Genomic DNA, 15,220 nt, shown 5'->3' with positions numbered 1-15,220 from the left:
ATTTACAACAGGATGGCGGCAGCATCTCTCTGGGCTACGCCAGGCTGAGGGTCTACAAGGGGAAATGGGTGAGTGCCTGCAGGTCTGGGGCAGTCTTAGCCTCCAGCACGTAGGGGGAAACAAAAGCAGGAGAGTGGCAATTCTAGAAAGCATTGCAGAGATGCAGGAGTGGGGACAGAGACACAGGCCTGTCCACAGACAGTCTGCAAACCACAGTCGCTGAGCCCCTCACTCCAAGGGGGAGGAACAAGGAGAACCACCTGCTCGCTCTTGAACTGAGGATGAAAGTAGAGGACCCCTGAAGGCCACCCCTCCTCAACCATGACTTTTTCAAGGCCCTGCAAGGTGGCTCTCATTCTGGAACCTTGAGGGGAAATGTCACCTGTGATTAGAAACAAGGGTGTCTCAAGGCTGCCACCTCGCCCTGAAGTCTATGACTCAAAATCATCTCTATGGCAATGGAGTATCTCAGTAAACAGTAGCTTGAGTTAACAAGGACTTTCCGCTGACAAAGAGGCCCTCATACTTTGAAACGTGCCACGTGAACATGTGTGAAGGTTAATATCGTGTGTCACCTCGATTGGGCCAGGGGTGCTCAGCTCTGCTGCCTACTGTTTAGGGGTAACCTCCGCAGCAGACAGCACTCAGATTATCTCAGGAAGACACTGGATTATCACGCGGCCATAAGATACTGTGACCCCATGGACTGCAGCATGCCAGGCTTCCCTATCCTTCACTATCTCCTGGAGCTTGCTCAAACACATGTCCATTGAGTCGGTGACACCATCCAACCATCTCATTCTCTGTTGCCCCTCCTTCTCCTGCCATCAATCTTTCCCAGCATCAGGGTCTTTTTCCAATGAGCTGGCACTTCCCATTGGGTGGCCAAAGTATTAAAGCTTCAGCTTCAGCATCAGTCCTTCCAATGAATATTCAGGGTTGATTTCCTTTTGGATTGACTTGCTGTCCAAGGGACTCTCAAGAGTCTTCTCTAGCACCACAGTTTGAAAGCATCAATTCTTCGGTGCTCAGCCTTCTTTATGGTCCAACTCTCACATCTGTACATGACTCTGGGAAAAGCAAAGCTTTGACTATATGGACCATTGTTGAGAGTACCTTAGACAGCAAGGAGATCAAATCAGTCAGTCCTAAATCCAGGCTGAAGGGAACATCACTAATTCCCAGCAGGTGCCCCAGAGTCCACAACTGAGTGGCCTAAGCACACTTGGTAAACAGATATGATTTCTCTACTGGAAAATCCTAAATCAGAATTTAGTTAAAAGAAAAAGAAACTGATTTCTGTAATAAAAACAGCTATACTGGGACATTCCCAGTGGTCTAGTGGCTAAGACACCACACAACCAGTGCAGGGGGCCCGAGTTTGATCCCTGGTTAAGAAACTAATCCTGCCTGCAAGCTGCAACTGAAGATCCTGTGTTAACGCAAATAAGGAACAGGCATGGCCAAATAAATAAAAATTTAAAAACAGCTATATTTAAGCTTAAATAAGACAACTGAATAGAGAGGTCATTCCTTTAGCTAGGGGAGCCTGACACAGTGCAACCCCGTAGGCACTGCAGGGGCCGTCTGAGGCCTCCCTGCCCATCTGTCCATCCATCCGTTCTCCCATCCATCATTTAATTAACAGCCTTAGAGCTCCAGGTGCCAGCCAGGAGAACAGGACTCACATCCCCACCAGGCTCCTCTGTCTATGGAATTCTCCAGGCCACAATACTGGAGTAGGTAGCCATTCCCTTCTCCAGGGGGTTTTCCCCACCCAGGGAGTGAATCCAGGTCTTCTGCATTGCAGGCAGATTCTTTACCATCTGGGCCCCCAGTTAGCCCTTGATGTGACAGGTGCCGGCCAGGCAAACAGGACTCACATCCTCAGGGAACATTTCCAAGTGCAATGACTCAAGTCCATGTTAAACAGTGACACTCCTCTGAGCCCTGCAGTTTCAATAAACCCAAGACTGAAGGGTGCCCCTGTTTTCCACCACTGCGAACACATTATCCCTCTTGACAGGGCTGCACCGGAGGCTTATCGGCCTTATCCCTCGTCATGCTGTCACCCTAAGGCCTCGGAACACAGCTAAGCTATCTCCTCCACCCGCAACCTCGCGTATCACCACTCCGCCTGCGACGCGCAATAAATCATGTCTCCAGGGAGCAGCAAATCCATCCTTTTCCTAGAAGGAAGTCGTGAGTCACAGTGGTGGCGCCTCCCTGCAGTTCTCCGAAGGATCTGGCATGCCTGCAGCAGCCAAAGGGCCCCTGACGCCCTTCCCGAAGTGGCGGGTCTAGCTAGGGGCGCCCCATGCCACGATGCAGGGGAGAAGTTTCAGAAGAGATTACGAGACATACTGAAGACCGCAATCTAACAAATACAGAGAAAAGCTGAGAGAGCATTTGGGCCAGGGGCATTATGAATCTGCTCCCAACGATGCAAAACACAGGCCCTGCAGCCTGAAACATCAGACTCCTGCCGTCCTGTCTGACTTCTGCCCAGGGTCTCACTGAGAGACAGCATCCTAACGGAAGAGTACGAACACATGGAGTATCCCAACGATCACCTAGACGCACTGAGTCTTGTCCGAGGAGCCAGAAATCCAGAGCTGAACCCGCATGCACTAACTCCGCTGGGAGCTCCCTAGCCTGAACTCCCTGCTTGCACTGTGGCCTGGCCCTGGGCGCACCTCACGGGGGCAGGCAGGCAGTCAGGGGGACAGCACTGGGAAGTCCACCAGGTCATCGGAGGCAAGTCACAAACAACACATCGCTCAGGGAGAGGAGAGCCACACCAAGAAATTATTTGTTATTTGCCACAAAAACCTTACCTCTTCTACTGTTAACTGTTTCACGCTTCCTTCTTGTTATTATCAAACTTGGTACCACATGTACAGCAGAACTTAGATCATTCTAGTGAAGCCCACCTCTCCCAGGTCTCGGGGCAAACGTCAGAGACCTGTCCCAACAATCCTTCGTGAAACAGCCCGCAGCCCCAACTTCCTCAGCCCCTGGCCCTCCCCGCCCCTGCTCCCTCAGCCCCCAGCCCTCCCCTTTTCTGATTTCACTCTTCTCCACTGCCCTTGTTCACCGTGTGACAACCTCTCTGTCTTATTGATCTTTTTCCCACAGGAGTAACCACTTTGATGGCAAACGTCGGTTCTCTCCTGGAGAGCCAGCAATGAGAACACTGCAGGCACTTACTAAACACTTCCTGAGTGAATCGCTGAAACAATGGATAACCTAAAATGCTACTGTCTGCCATTCAACTTTCTCCACGAACTTGAACTCTGATTCTAAACGACACACCCTGGGTCTGCCCTGGTTCTGACATGCTTGCTGTGTTGGTTTTCTTAAGCATTTGCGTAAGCCAGCTTACAAGTCTTGTACAGTGAAGCCAGAGGCAGCAGAGAGAGAGACGTACAGATAGACAAACAGGATGGCCTGATCATGACACACACCGCAAGTCTCCTCTGAGGTTAAGAGGAGAGGAAATGAGCCAAATGGTATAACAACCATCAATAAGTGGAGTAACCTTTCCTCACACAGTGGCCATCCTCTCCCATCCATTTAGTTCAGCCATCCTCTGTGCTGATTGCATCAGGCGATGTTTAGTATTTAAAAGGCCAGGCCCTGGGAGCCTTCCTGGCTCCTCTGGCGGTCCCCATGGCCCCACTGCTCCACTGACCTCGCGCCTTAGGCACCAAGGCTGCTTTTGACCACAGATGTGTTCAGACTGGTCCACATCACACTCGTTTCACTCGGGGATTCCTTTCACTGAAAGGAAAGGAATGAAGTTTCTGGAACTTCATTCTGGAAGGGGTGATGCACCTTCCTCAGCATCACGACCTCAACATATGGAGCTCTTGCAGATACAATGAATCCCGTAATAAGAGGAAGAAAATGGGACCTCCCTGGTCCAGGGGGTTAAGGATCAGCCTGCCAGTGCAGGGGACACAGGTTCAGCCCCTGGTCCAGGAAGATCCCACGTGCTGCAGGTCAACTAAGCCCGCGAGTTGCATCTACTGAGCCTGCATGCTCTAGAGCCCATGTTCTGCAACAAGAGAATCCGTCGCAGTGAGAAGCCCTCGCACCGAAACTAGAGAGAATAGCTCCAATTTGCTGCAACTAGAGAAAGCACAACCACAGCAACGAAGACCCAGCACAGCCAAAAATGATGAATAAATAACTTAAAAAAAAAAAAGGATACGAGAATGTATGAGACCAGATCCATTTCACTCCAAATTCCCTGTCGGGTAGGTCAAAGGCCTGAAAACCAAAGGGGGCAGGGGCAGAGGCTGTGTGGCAGTGTGAGGAGACAGTATTTAAGGACGAGGGGCGGGTCCTACCTGCTTCACGACCGTCACAGTCCCCGGTGCCATGGCAACCACCGAGGCAACGGCGGTGGCGTCGTGGGTCTCGGTGCCCAGCTCGATGATCTGCTGGAGGATGTTGACGGCCGTGGGGTCAAGTCGGTCACCTGTGCAGGAAGACGCAAACAGGAGACAGTTGAGTCCAAGGGCGGTGAAGGTCAGTGAATGCAGAAGCAGCCCTTCTAGAGGCCACGGTTGGGTGGTGCCTTCTCCCAGGATGCACGCGTTCTCAGTAAGCGCTCACTGTGACCACAGAAACAAAGTGTGTGGTACATCACAGCTCACAGCACACTCCCTGTAGGAATATCTCCAAACTCCACACAACCTGTGAGGAAATGACACTGTGGTGGTGTATCCCCACCTTACAGATCAGTCACTCCACTGCAAACAATCGCAGAGACCTGCCTTGGGCCATCGGACTGGCTACGTCACAAGGCCAGGGCTCAAGCCGGGATGTTCTGAATGCAAACTTGTGGACACAGGGCTGCCTCTCAGAACGGAACTCCTGGGAAGCACACCGCAGAGCTGGTTTCCCTCCAGCATGGTGGGAGGCGGCCCCTGAGTGTGAGCCAGGTAAGTTACACAGGATACGGGCAGGACACGCGAGGATGTCCCCGTCATCAAGTTGGTGGTCTTTCGACTTCTAAACCAACGGAAGCTCAGGGTTCTCTTTTACTCATCTCAGAAGCCTGGAATCCACATCATCAGGACAGCTACTGAGCGCACCCTGCCTGCTTTTGCCATATGCTTGGCCATCTGCGACTCTCCTGAACATGCCACTCTGACCCCGATTGTTAATTCACCAGGAGGGAAATTATTGCCTGGTCTCCAGGTTAGCATAATAGTACGAAGTCTCCTCCAACGTCTACATCCTCCCGGACAGCTTTCTGCGAGCCTCGTTCCAACGTGAATCATTAAGAGATGAGAGAAGGGCATTCACTGTGTTCTACACGGAGGGTAGGACGTGGCATACAACTGAAGCAATGATGTGGGCATCTGTTCACCATGCACAGGCCTGGCGTTCCCTGCACACACCTCACACATAAACAGACACACACACACTCCTGGAGGGGGTGGGGAGGGCATGCCTTACAGCCAACCATTCTAAACAGCCAAACACTAAACAAAACATTGACCCTTAAAAAAATGCACGGAAGTAAGATTTTAATTCTTCATCCATTTCCTTTGTTAATGACCATTTATCAAGCCCCAAGCGTCAGCCAGGAACACGGTTCCCAGTGGGAACACAGACAAACCTAATGCTGCCTGCCCGCTTCTCCTTCCGGGGCTCGCAGGTGACCGAGACAGACGGTAAGCCACTGTCTCCAGCCCCTGGCCAGTTCATATCGGGGGGCAACTAGGGAGCTCTGCAGGACAGGCAGGTGGGCTCTTGGGAGGTGACACACAGCCTGAACCCTGAGGATGAAGATGCCGTTGGTAGGAACAGTGCTGGGTGGCAGAGGAGCAGACTCAGTTCGTGCTGAGACGTGCAGAGTCTGGCCCATGCGGGCACAGCTCGGAGGTGGCCGGAGACGCAGTGCAGGCAGGCCAGGACCCAGAGAGGAGGCCCAGCTGCTGAGCTGCGTCGTTTCCTAACAGCCAGGAGGAGACACAGAGAACCTGTCAAAGGAGAGAGGGAGCGTGGGAGCAAGGGAGTGTATGCGCGTGGGGGATCCTGGCTGGCCCGGCCCGGCATGAGCACTCGCTGAACTCACTGCTCGTGAGGCGAGGAAACACGAGCAGACACGGCGTCAGCTCTGGGAACCACGCTGACGGTGGGGCCCGGACGCCCCATCCGCAGGGCCTGCCGCTCTCACAGGCTGTGGGGTGTCTCCCGGGTCACCATAGCTCATCGGGCGGTGTGCACAGCGCCAGCCTCAGATCTTCCCCAAAGAGAGAGGCCCACAGGACGTTCTGTGCATCCTTCTAACCACCTGGGGCTTAGGGACTAAGAGCTAGGTGAAATGGTGAGTTCCTACCTCCTGTCACCATCTGACTTCACCACGCGCTTACTTTAATCCCACCTGCCTGACCTCTGCTCCCGCCATACACAGAGCGCTGCGGCACCTTATATTAACTTATCTTCTGTTCCTGTTTTTTAAAGAGCATTAAGAAAAATTGTTCTCAGCCCAACGCCCCAGTTGCCACTAGGCTGGCACAGTGGTTTGTTTTTAAATTGATCTAACATTTGACAATGATGACATCTGACATGAAGATCCTGACTTGGGGCTTTTCAGAAGAACTGGACAGCAGACAGTCCTGGGCCCACAGGTCCATAAGGGGCCATTAGGAAGGCCAGCAGCCTGGCCTCCGGTCTCAGCCACGCCCCCTGTCTGCCTCCTGTAGACCCTGGAACAAGCCCCCCAGAACAGATGACTCTGAGGGAGCCTGGAGCAGGGATGGCGCTCCAACAAGAAGTTAGGAGACCTAGATTCCAAGACCAGCTCCAACACCCAAGAAGTGGGTGAGCCTCAGCTAACCATTTACAAGGAGGAAGTCTCCTGCCTCTTGTGAAGTAAGAACTGTAAGACCTGTCTTCCAACACGCTGCTCAGAGATGTGATGAGTCTACGGCCATACCGCCATGAACGGGCCCAATCTCGTCTGATCTCAGAAGCTAAGCAGGGTTGGGCCTGGTTAGCACTTGGAAGGGAGAGACGTGATGATACGCACGGACATCCGGCAACACCGTTTGGCGGCACCACCTCACCTGCAGCTCTGTTCTAGAACACTCTGCAAGAGATCTCTACCTCCAAGCCTGACAACCAGAGCGCTCCTGAGGGCCCAACGGAGCTGAAGGAGATCAAGTGACAGACATCACTCATTCACAAGTTCATTCATCCACTCAGCCTGTCAAAGACCAGCTCTAAGGTGTCGGGGAGGCGGGGGGCGCTCTCACCACTCTCCGAGGTGTATCTCAGATCCTGGAGGGCAGCCACGGCAGCCTGTGTGCCCTGAACGTCCTCTTCAGCTTCTGCGATGTGCAGGTACTGGGTGGAAGGCTCCTCGGGAGTTTCTGTTGCTGGCTAGATGAAAACACAGAATCATTGATGGGACTGCCTAGAAGACCCCTAGAAGGTCCCCAGAAGCCCTGGGATAATGGATTCAGACAAAACAAACACACACCAGCAATGCGTCTGCAGCAGCTCCTTTGCTTGGCACCCCTGAGAAACCAGCGCTCCAATAAAAACCCATCTCCCAAAGAGGAAACTTCTCTGTGGCAAGTGCCGAGACATTAAAACCAGCTTCGCAGGAAAGCCTCTGGTGACACGCTCTTGCCACAGGGAACAGAGGATGCGGTTCACAATGAGACAGGAGACACGCAGAGAGACCCTCGTGTGTGCTCTGCTCCACCCACTGCCACCAACACTGCTCTGATCCCCCGTGCCCAGGGCCTCCTGCCATGAGGTCAAGAGGGAGGCACAGCTGTGGTGGCGGTGGACAGGAGGAGAGGACCAGTCACCACCACATCTGGCCAGCTTAGAGCATGGGTCCCGGCACACAGCAAGATCTCAGCTGCTCGTGCAGCCTGTGGCTCGTTTTATTTTTACAGGATGGGTATGACGAATGCGACTGACCGGAGAAGATACACCTGTGCAGAATCAGGACCCCCACGAGAGAAGGAGAAGCTAAAGGGACATTTACAGAAATCTCACACCGATAAGGAGAGGAGAGGTGGACATTTCACACAAACTAGATATTCATAATCACCTCTTCCTGGCACTGGAAGGCAGGCAAGCATGAATGTCACCAATAAAGAAGAACGAAAAGGAGACTTTACACACAAATTATGGGAGCCAAAGTTATCACACTCTGTAAGCACTTATCAGCTATTCACAAAGGCTCAGAATAGAATGTGATTATTCTTTTACAGCCAAGCGGTCAAGTTCATTTAGTTCATTTCCAGCCTGACATTTAGTAGACACCCAATGAGTATCTGATTGAACGCATAAATGAACAAAAAGAAGTATGCTTCCCTATAAGTACCATTAGGCAACACTGTGGCCAACGCGGACTGGATCTCAGCCTGTGATGAACAGGAAGGGCGTGGCACGGCTCGGCTTTGGGATACTCTCTGTAATAACCATCTGTGGGAAGGCAGTGCTTTATAGGGGACTCCAGGGAGTCTGGGGACAGCGTGACTGCTAGGACAGGCAGCCTATCATCACTCGGGGACCACCCCTGGCCAGCGTCTTGGCTGCTCAACTGTCGTACTTCTGGAGTCTAGTGGGTGACTTTGTGTCAACTGTATTTGTAGAGTCACAGCTCTGCTGAAGGTGTCGAGATCTGTAAAAAGCCAGGTCTTCAGAGGAGAGGGGTGTGACTGCACAAACAGAAGCACCAGCTGGCAGGAAGAGATGCTGTCTACATCAGGAACCGGCATTCCATGTCTATTTGTTAACAGAGAGCAAAGCCCTGCAAGTATGGACTCGAAGCACCAGAGGATTTCTGTAGATGGGCACGCGATGGTGATGTTGCTGACACCATCGCCACCACACCACGGACCTGCTGGGGACTAGACAGTAACCCTGGCATTTCATACATCCTGTCTCTCAATCCTTTTGACCTGTTGAGTGGCAGGAGCCTCACCACAGACATTAGAACACAGCGGTCACAGAGGTTCAACAAACAATGGCTCAAGGTCAAACTGTTTACAGGAGGAGCCAGGAAACCGCAAGGAAGTCTGTCCAAGTCCACATTCCTTAAATTTTCTTACAGAAAATGTCAAACATATGCAAGACAGAGAAGCAAGCCTCCATGCTCACAGCACCATTTCAGCAGTCACCACCTCACAGCCAGTCCTCTTTTGCTGATGCCCCCACCACACTCCACACAACTGCCCTTTGATTTTGAAGCAAATGCAGACGTCATATCAATTTAAACATTTCAGAATGCACCTCTAAAAAATAAAACTCTTTCAAACCAGAACTACAACATCACCATCACACTCAGAACACTTAACAGTGATTCCTGAATTGTCTTCACATCCCTAAGCAGTGTTCGAATTTCCCCAATTCATTTTTTCACAACTTAATCCTCCAAGTCGTACTTAAGTTATTGGAATCCATATATTAGAACCGTCTGATAAAATCTCATAAGACTTGCATCTATAGGCTCTCCTTCCACTCTTTCTCCTCTGCTTATAGTTTCACTGTGAAAAGCAGCTGCTTGCCGTCAGAGTTTCCAACAGCCTGAATTCTGCTGTCTGCACCACCAGGGAATTACTGAGTGTGTCCCCCGTCCACTGTATTTCCTGTACATTGACAGTCAGACGTGGAAGTTTAATCAGGCGATCAGTTCCCTTTATGGCAGGAGGACTCCACGGTAACACTGTGTACTTCCATCAGGACACACTCCGTGACTGAGCGTCTCTGTTTCTGCTGCCTTGTCAGGAGACTATAGTCATCACTAGACCCATGATGCCAGTGGAGGGTTGTAAAACAGAAGTCATGGAAATCTTCACCTGTTGGCTGGAATACTTCTACACAAAGAAATCTCTCTCCTCCAACATTCGGTTATTCTGAGGTATGTTTAGATGAGCTAGAATAATTGTTCGACTCTGAGCCTTACCAAAGTAACAATTTTATTTATCAAAATAGAGTTGATTCACTATTACTCTGCACAGGTAACTAAGAAGTTTTCTCCCAGGATTATTATAAACTCATGGATTTAAACACATTTGATGTGCTTCACTCCACTCTGCAAATACTCACAACAGCCTTAGAGTAACCATATCAACCGCTGCTGGTGGAATAACTAAGAACAGTATGTTTTTTTGCCAGTTCCTTTCACCCTTAGGTTCTATTCCACTGGGGAGGAACAATCCAATTTCTATCTTAAAATCTCTTAAAATAGTTCTTCTCTGTGTGGTTCTGCCATCGCTTTGACATACAGTTTAGATCCTTGATTTCATTCTACTCTTAATTTTCAGGGCTCGATTTTTTAAAGTTCAATTTTGTTTTTATTGCTATATAAAATCAGAAGGGCCGTCAATAATCTTCCAACAATGCAGCGGCCCCTACCTCATCACAAGAAACCATCACATGAATCCAAACAGTGTGACGACAGCCCTTCTGATCACGTCACATCGGGGGATACATGATGTCACTGTCTTACTACCGAGAATTCTGACCTCGGTTGCGTGGCTAAGGTGGTGTCGGCCAGGTGTCTGAACTGTGATGTTACTGCTTTTCCCCCTATAATTCATAATTATTTAGGGGGAGATATTTTGAGGTTACATCGACACTCTATTTCTCCTCAAAACTTCTGTTGACTAATTCTAGCATTCATCAATGGACCTTGGCCACTGTAATTATTACTGTGGTGTTCCAATGGTAATTTTCTATTTCCCTCATTTTTTCTAGATCTATTAATCAGAATTCTTCTGTAGGTAAGAACTGGTCCTTCTCTACTATTTATTCAATCATTTATCAGTATGGATGCAGAGATATTTACTCTATGCTTTGAGTGATTTTTTAGTCCAATACTATCATGATTTACTTTGTTACTCAAATTGTTCCAGTTTGGGGCCATTAGGAACTCTCTAGGGGATTCCCTGGTAGCTCAGCTGGTAAAGAAACCGCCTGCAATGCAGGAGACCCCAGTTCAATTCCTGGGTCGGGAAGATACGCTGGAGAAGAGATAGGCTACCCACTCCAGTATTCTTGGGCTTCCCTAGTAGCTCAGCTGGTAAAGAATCTGCCTGCAATGCGGGAGACCTGGGTTCGATCCCTGGGGGTTGGGAAGAACCCCTGGAGAAAGGAAAGGCTCAGAACTCTCTGGATTGTCTCCTGTGTCATTTTGACACACGTCTGTCTTACTTTTGTGAAGCACATTGGTGTTACTTTCCAGCACTACAAAATGCTCCAGGATCATCTTCCGTAATTTCTGCCTCTGACCTGAAGTCGACCACTTTTTCCAAGGGACCCTGGTTTCTCTTCTTGGAGAATCCCGTTAGAAACCAAGACCTGGAGACTAGGTATGCACATTGCCAGTTAGGGTCACTGTTTCTAGGCCCTCTGAGCACAAAAAGCTAAGAAATACATGCATGTATAAAGTTTAAAGTTCAGTCACTCAGTTGTGTCCGACTCTTTGCAACACTATGGACTGTAGCCCACCAGGCTCCTCTGTCCATGGGATTTTCTAGGCAAGAATACTGGAGTGGGTTGCCATTTCCTTCTCCAGAGGATCTTCCTGACCCAGGGATCGAACCCAGGTCTTCCACATTATAGGCAGAAGCTTTACCATCTGAGCCACCAGGGAAGTCTACATGCATGTATACTAACCGTGTACACACATATATCTGGAATTATTTCTGCATCAATCTATTGGTGTATACACACACACACACACACTCTCTATCTTCACATACTACATTAACAGAGTTGTAATAAACAGCCTCGTGTAGACACCTGCCCTCATTTTTGTCAGTATAACCTTGGGACAGTTTTCTAACGGTGGGATTGTTTAGTTAATGGAAAAAGAAGTGCATGTGTAATTTCAGTAGATATTGCTAGAGTCCCCTTCGTAAAGGTCACACTGTTTTACACTCCCACCAGCAATGTATAAGAATGCCTATTTACTCAGCCTCTCCAGCAGAGATGATGTCAAACTTGTGGATTCTTGCCAGTCAAAGAGGTAAGAGATTCTATCTCTGTTTAGTTTTAATTACACTTATCACATGTGAGGCTCATCACGTTTTCAGATAGTCAAGGTCATTTGCATTTCTCTTTCTTTGAACCTTTCTTTTCTTTTGCATTTTGGGCTGTTGATATTTTTCACCAGTATTGCTAGAAGAAGCCTTTTACAACATTAAGATACTCACCTTTTTTCTATGATATGACTGAAAATAGTTTTGTGTTTTTTTTTTTTGTCATTTGCCCCTCTATGAGTTCTTTTACATAAGATTTTAAAAATGTTTTTCATGTGGTCAATTTGTTTTCAATCATTTTCCTAACTGAATCTGGATTTTGAGTTATAGTTAGGAAAGTTCTCCATACTCTCAATTTACAAATAGACTCACTTATGTTCTCTTCTGGTATTTGTAAAATAGCTCTTTTTTCACATTTAAATCTCTGTTCTTTTGTTCTAGGTTATCTCTCTATAAAAGCCATTGATTATTGTATATTGATGTTTTAATCTGCTGTTTATCATGTGTAATAGATTTTCATTCATTCTTAGATTTTCAAAAACATAATCCTGTATCTACAGAGACACTTTTCCTTCTTTTCTGATTCTTACATCTCTATTTACTCTGCCTTGTCCGACACGCCCACTGAGGCCTCCCATGCTGTTAGAAGACCAGAGCCCCTAGGGCATCCTCCTCTTGTTCCCAAATCTAATAAGAGACTTAAGATGTTGGCTATTGATCTGAAACATATATATTTTGTTTTTCGTCTTAAAGATGTACGCATCAAATTCTGCTTTATTGACTGTTTTTAATCAGTGGATGCGGAATTTTGTCAAATGCCTTTTCTCCATCTATGAAGATGATCATTTCAGTTTTCTCCCTAGTTCTGATACTATGATGGGTTATGTTAACAGATTAACACATTCCCTCCCACTGGACAACCCTTCCCTTGCTTTCTGGAATAACCCCCACATTGTCATTGTTTCTGAGTCCTTACTCTTAACTGGAGTAAACCCACTGGATACCGCGGTATGACAGAAAATTCTCAGGAAGTGGTCCTCAGCTGAGGAGGACCTGGATCATTTGGACTCCTGGGGAACTTGGCAGTGTCTGCACTTTCTGTCTGGTTTTCTTAACTGGCTGCACTAGTGGATCCTTGTGGGCAGAGGTCAACGACGCTACTAAACATTCTAAAATGTGGAGAGTAGCCCTCTACCACAAAGAACTGTCCAGATCATAATATCAGCAGCACTGAGTTTGAGAAACTCTGTCTCAGGTAAACTGCAATTTGGCAGTGACCCCTGGTACTTGAAAAGAGAAATAGCTACTGGCTTACAAAATACAGCTACTGGCTTTTATAGAATTCAGCCAGGAAACTGGTTCCAACATCTGATTGGAAAACAAAGGTGACAGGTAGGAGCACCTGCCTTCAGTTGAGGGAGAAGAGGACCTAAAATCAGCAAGTGGGGCCCTTCTCTGTTCTCTGGGCGGAGACCAACAATATATACTGTCAAGCATTTTTCTTTCAGATGCAGTTTCTGAAACTCTGGATTCAAGATAACGGAAGTAAAGGTATCAATGAGTCCAATGCAGAGATTCATTCACAAACTAGTGGCAACACAACTCAGCATAAGAAGCCACACGCATGGCCTGGACCTCATCCAGTATACCCCCATCATCTGATGGGGGAGAGACGGGGTTAGAAAGATGTCCAAGTTTCCCACCAGAAAACCCACTGCTCCAAGGAACGGCACCGGGCTTGCCTGGTTTGTCGTCTGTGCTGAGGAAAGTCACGATCAAGACCAAGCTTTCAAAAGTACCTCCCACTTGGGGTCTCCTTCGCTCTCCACCAACTTCAGGCCATGCTTGTTCTTCAGGTGCCTGTTGAACTCCCACTTGGTGCCATAGACGAAGCTGCACACTGGACACTTCAAACCGCCTGGAAGCACAGACACAGGTAAGAAAGCGCTCACAGCCTCCCATCCAAATGCCTCAAACCTAAGACATGCGTTCGTCTCCAGTATTTACTTTCAATCCAAGCTTACTTTACCAGTAAACAGAATAGCAGCAGTTCAATGTTTTTCCAGGCAGAGATTTTAAAACTTAATGCATTTCTTTTCATTTATTGAATCAGAATTTGCAGAGAATCTAATACACATTTAATATTTTAGGTGACAGAGAGTCAAGATGAGTAATATTCCTTTGGCCAAGTGGATAAAGTGGCTTAAATCATTTTTTCACATTTTTATTTGGAAAATAACAAATAATTTAGAAAGCGAAAAATAACTGAAGGACAATGGTTGCTCTTCTCAATCTCTTTTGTCCCAAAACACTAAGACAGAGGGCCAGATGCTCAGTCTCCTTCATGTCAGAAGTGAAGCCAGGGATATAAATCCCCACTTGAATATCCCCGTAAAGGACAAATGAAAAAGCTGGTCACATCCTGAAATGTCACTATTTATTTAACTGATTAAATTTGACACATGTTCCAGGAAGTACCTGAATGTTTTAATTAAGAGAATATAAAACTCTAGAATTTTAAAAAAAACTGAGAGTCATACAAAGACTGCTGCTGCTGCTGCTGCTAAGTCGCTCCAGTTGTGTCTGACTCTGTGCGACACCACAGACGGCAGCCCACCAAGCTCCCCCATCCCTGGGATTCTCCAGGCAAAACACTGGAGTGGGTTGCCATTTCCTTCTCCACATACAAAGACTAGCTAAGATTTTATCAGAAGCAGTAACTAAATTTGCAGCTGGACAAAAATCATTTGTTTATTTGTTCATCTGAAGCACAGTTGGTTTACAATGAATGCTGTGTCAGTTTAACCTAAGCGTTAGCACAGGGAAGTGACTGAACAGGACGTGCTTTCAGAAGCAGACTAGTCCCCTGGGAGGCCAGCTGTAGTCCCAGCAGTGCTGTGTATTGTGCTCAGGTGCATCCAGCTCTTCACACCCCATGGACTGTAGCCGATCAGGCCCCTCTGTCCATGGGATTCTCCAGGCAAGAATACTGGAGTGGGTTGCCATTTCCTCCTCCAGGGGATCTTCCCAACCCAGGGATCGAACCCGCATTTCCTGCGTTGGCACATGGGTTCTTTATCATCTGAGCCACCAGAGAAGCCCGGCATCAGACCTCTAATCTACCGGACATTGAGCAGGCTAGAGTCGGGCCAAGTGCTAGCAGCATCAAGCCTGCACCCGAGGGGCCGGGG

General features: G+C 48.3%; 1 protein-coding gene across 2 annotated transcripts in view; it reads right to left on the bottom strand.

Moving 5' to 3' along the window:
• ZFAT (zinc finger and AT-hook domain containing) overlaps positions 1-15,220 on the bottom strand; it is a 156,584-nt gene that overhangs the window by 14,396 nt on the left and 126,968 nt on the right. For both annotated transcript variants that reach the window (XM_027972875.3, XM_042254054.2), the window contains 3 exons: positions 13,829-13,947; positions 7,278-7,404; positions 4,356-4,486 (listed from right to left, as the gene is read on the bottom strand). In XM_027972875.3, the coding sequence (XP_027828676.2) occupies positions 4,356-4,486; positions 7,278-7,404; positions 13,829-13,947 (377 nt within the window). The remainder of the gene's footprint in view (positions 1-4,355; positions 4,487-7,277; positions 7,405-13,828; positions 13,948-15,220) is intronic.

This window comes from Ovis aries, chromosome 9, assembly GCF_016772045.2.
Source record: "Ovis aries strain OAR_USU_Benz2616 breed Rambouillet chromosome 9, ARS-UI_Ramb_v3.0, whole genome shotgun sequence".
In the NCBI taxonomy this organism is placed as follows: Eukaryota; Metazoa; Chordata; class Mammalia; order Artiodactyla; family Bovidae; genus Ovis; species Ovis aries.
Note: the sequence above shows the minus strand (reverse complement) of the source record. Positions and strands in the feature narration are given on the sequence as shown.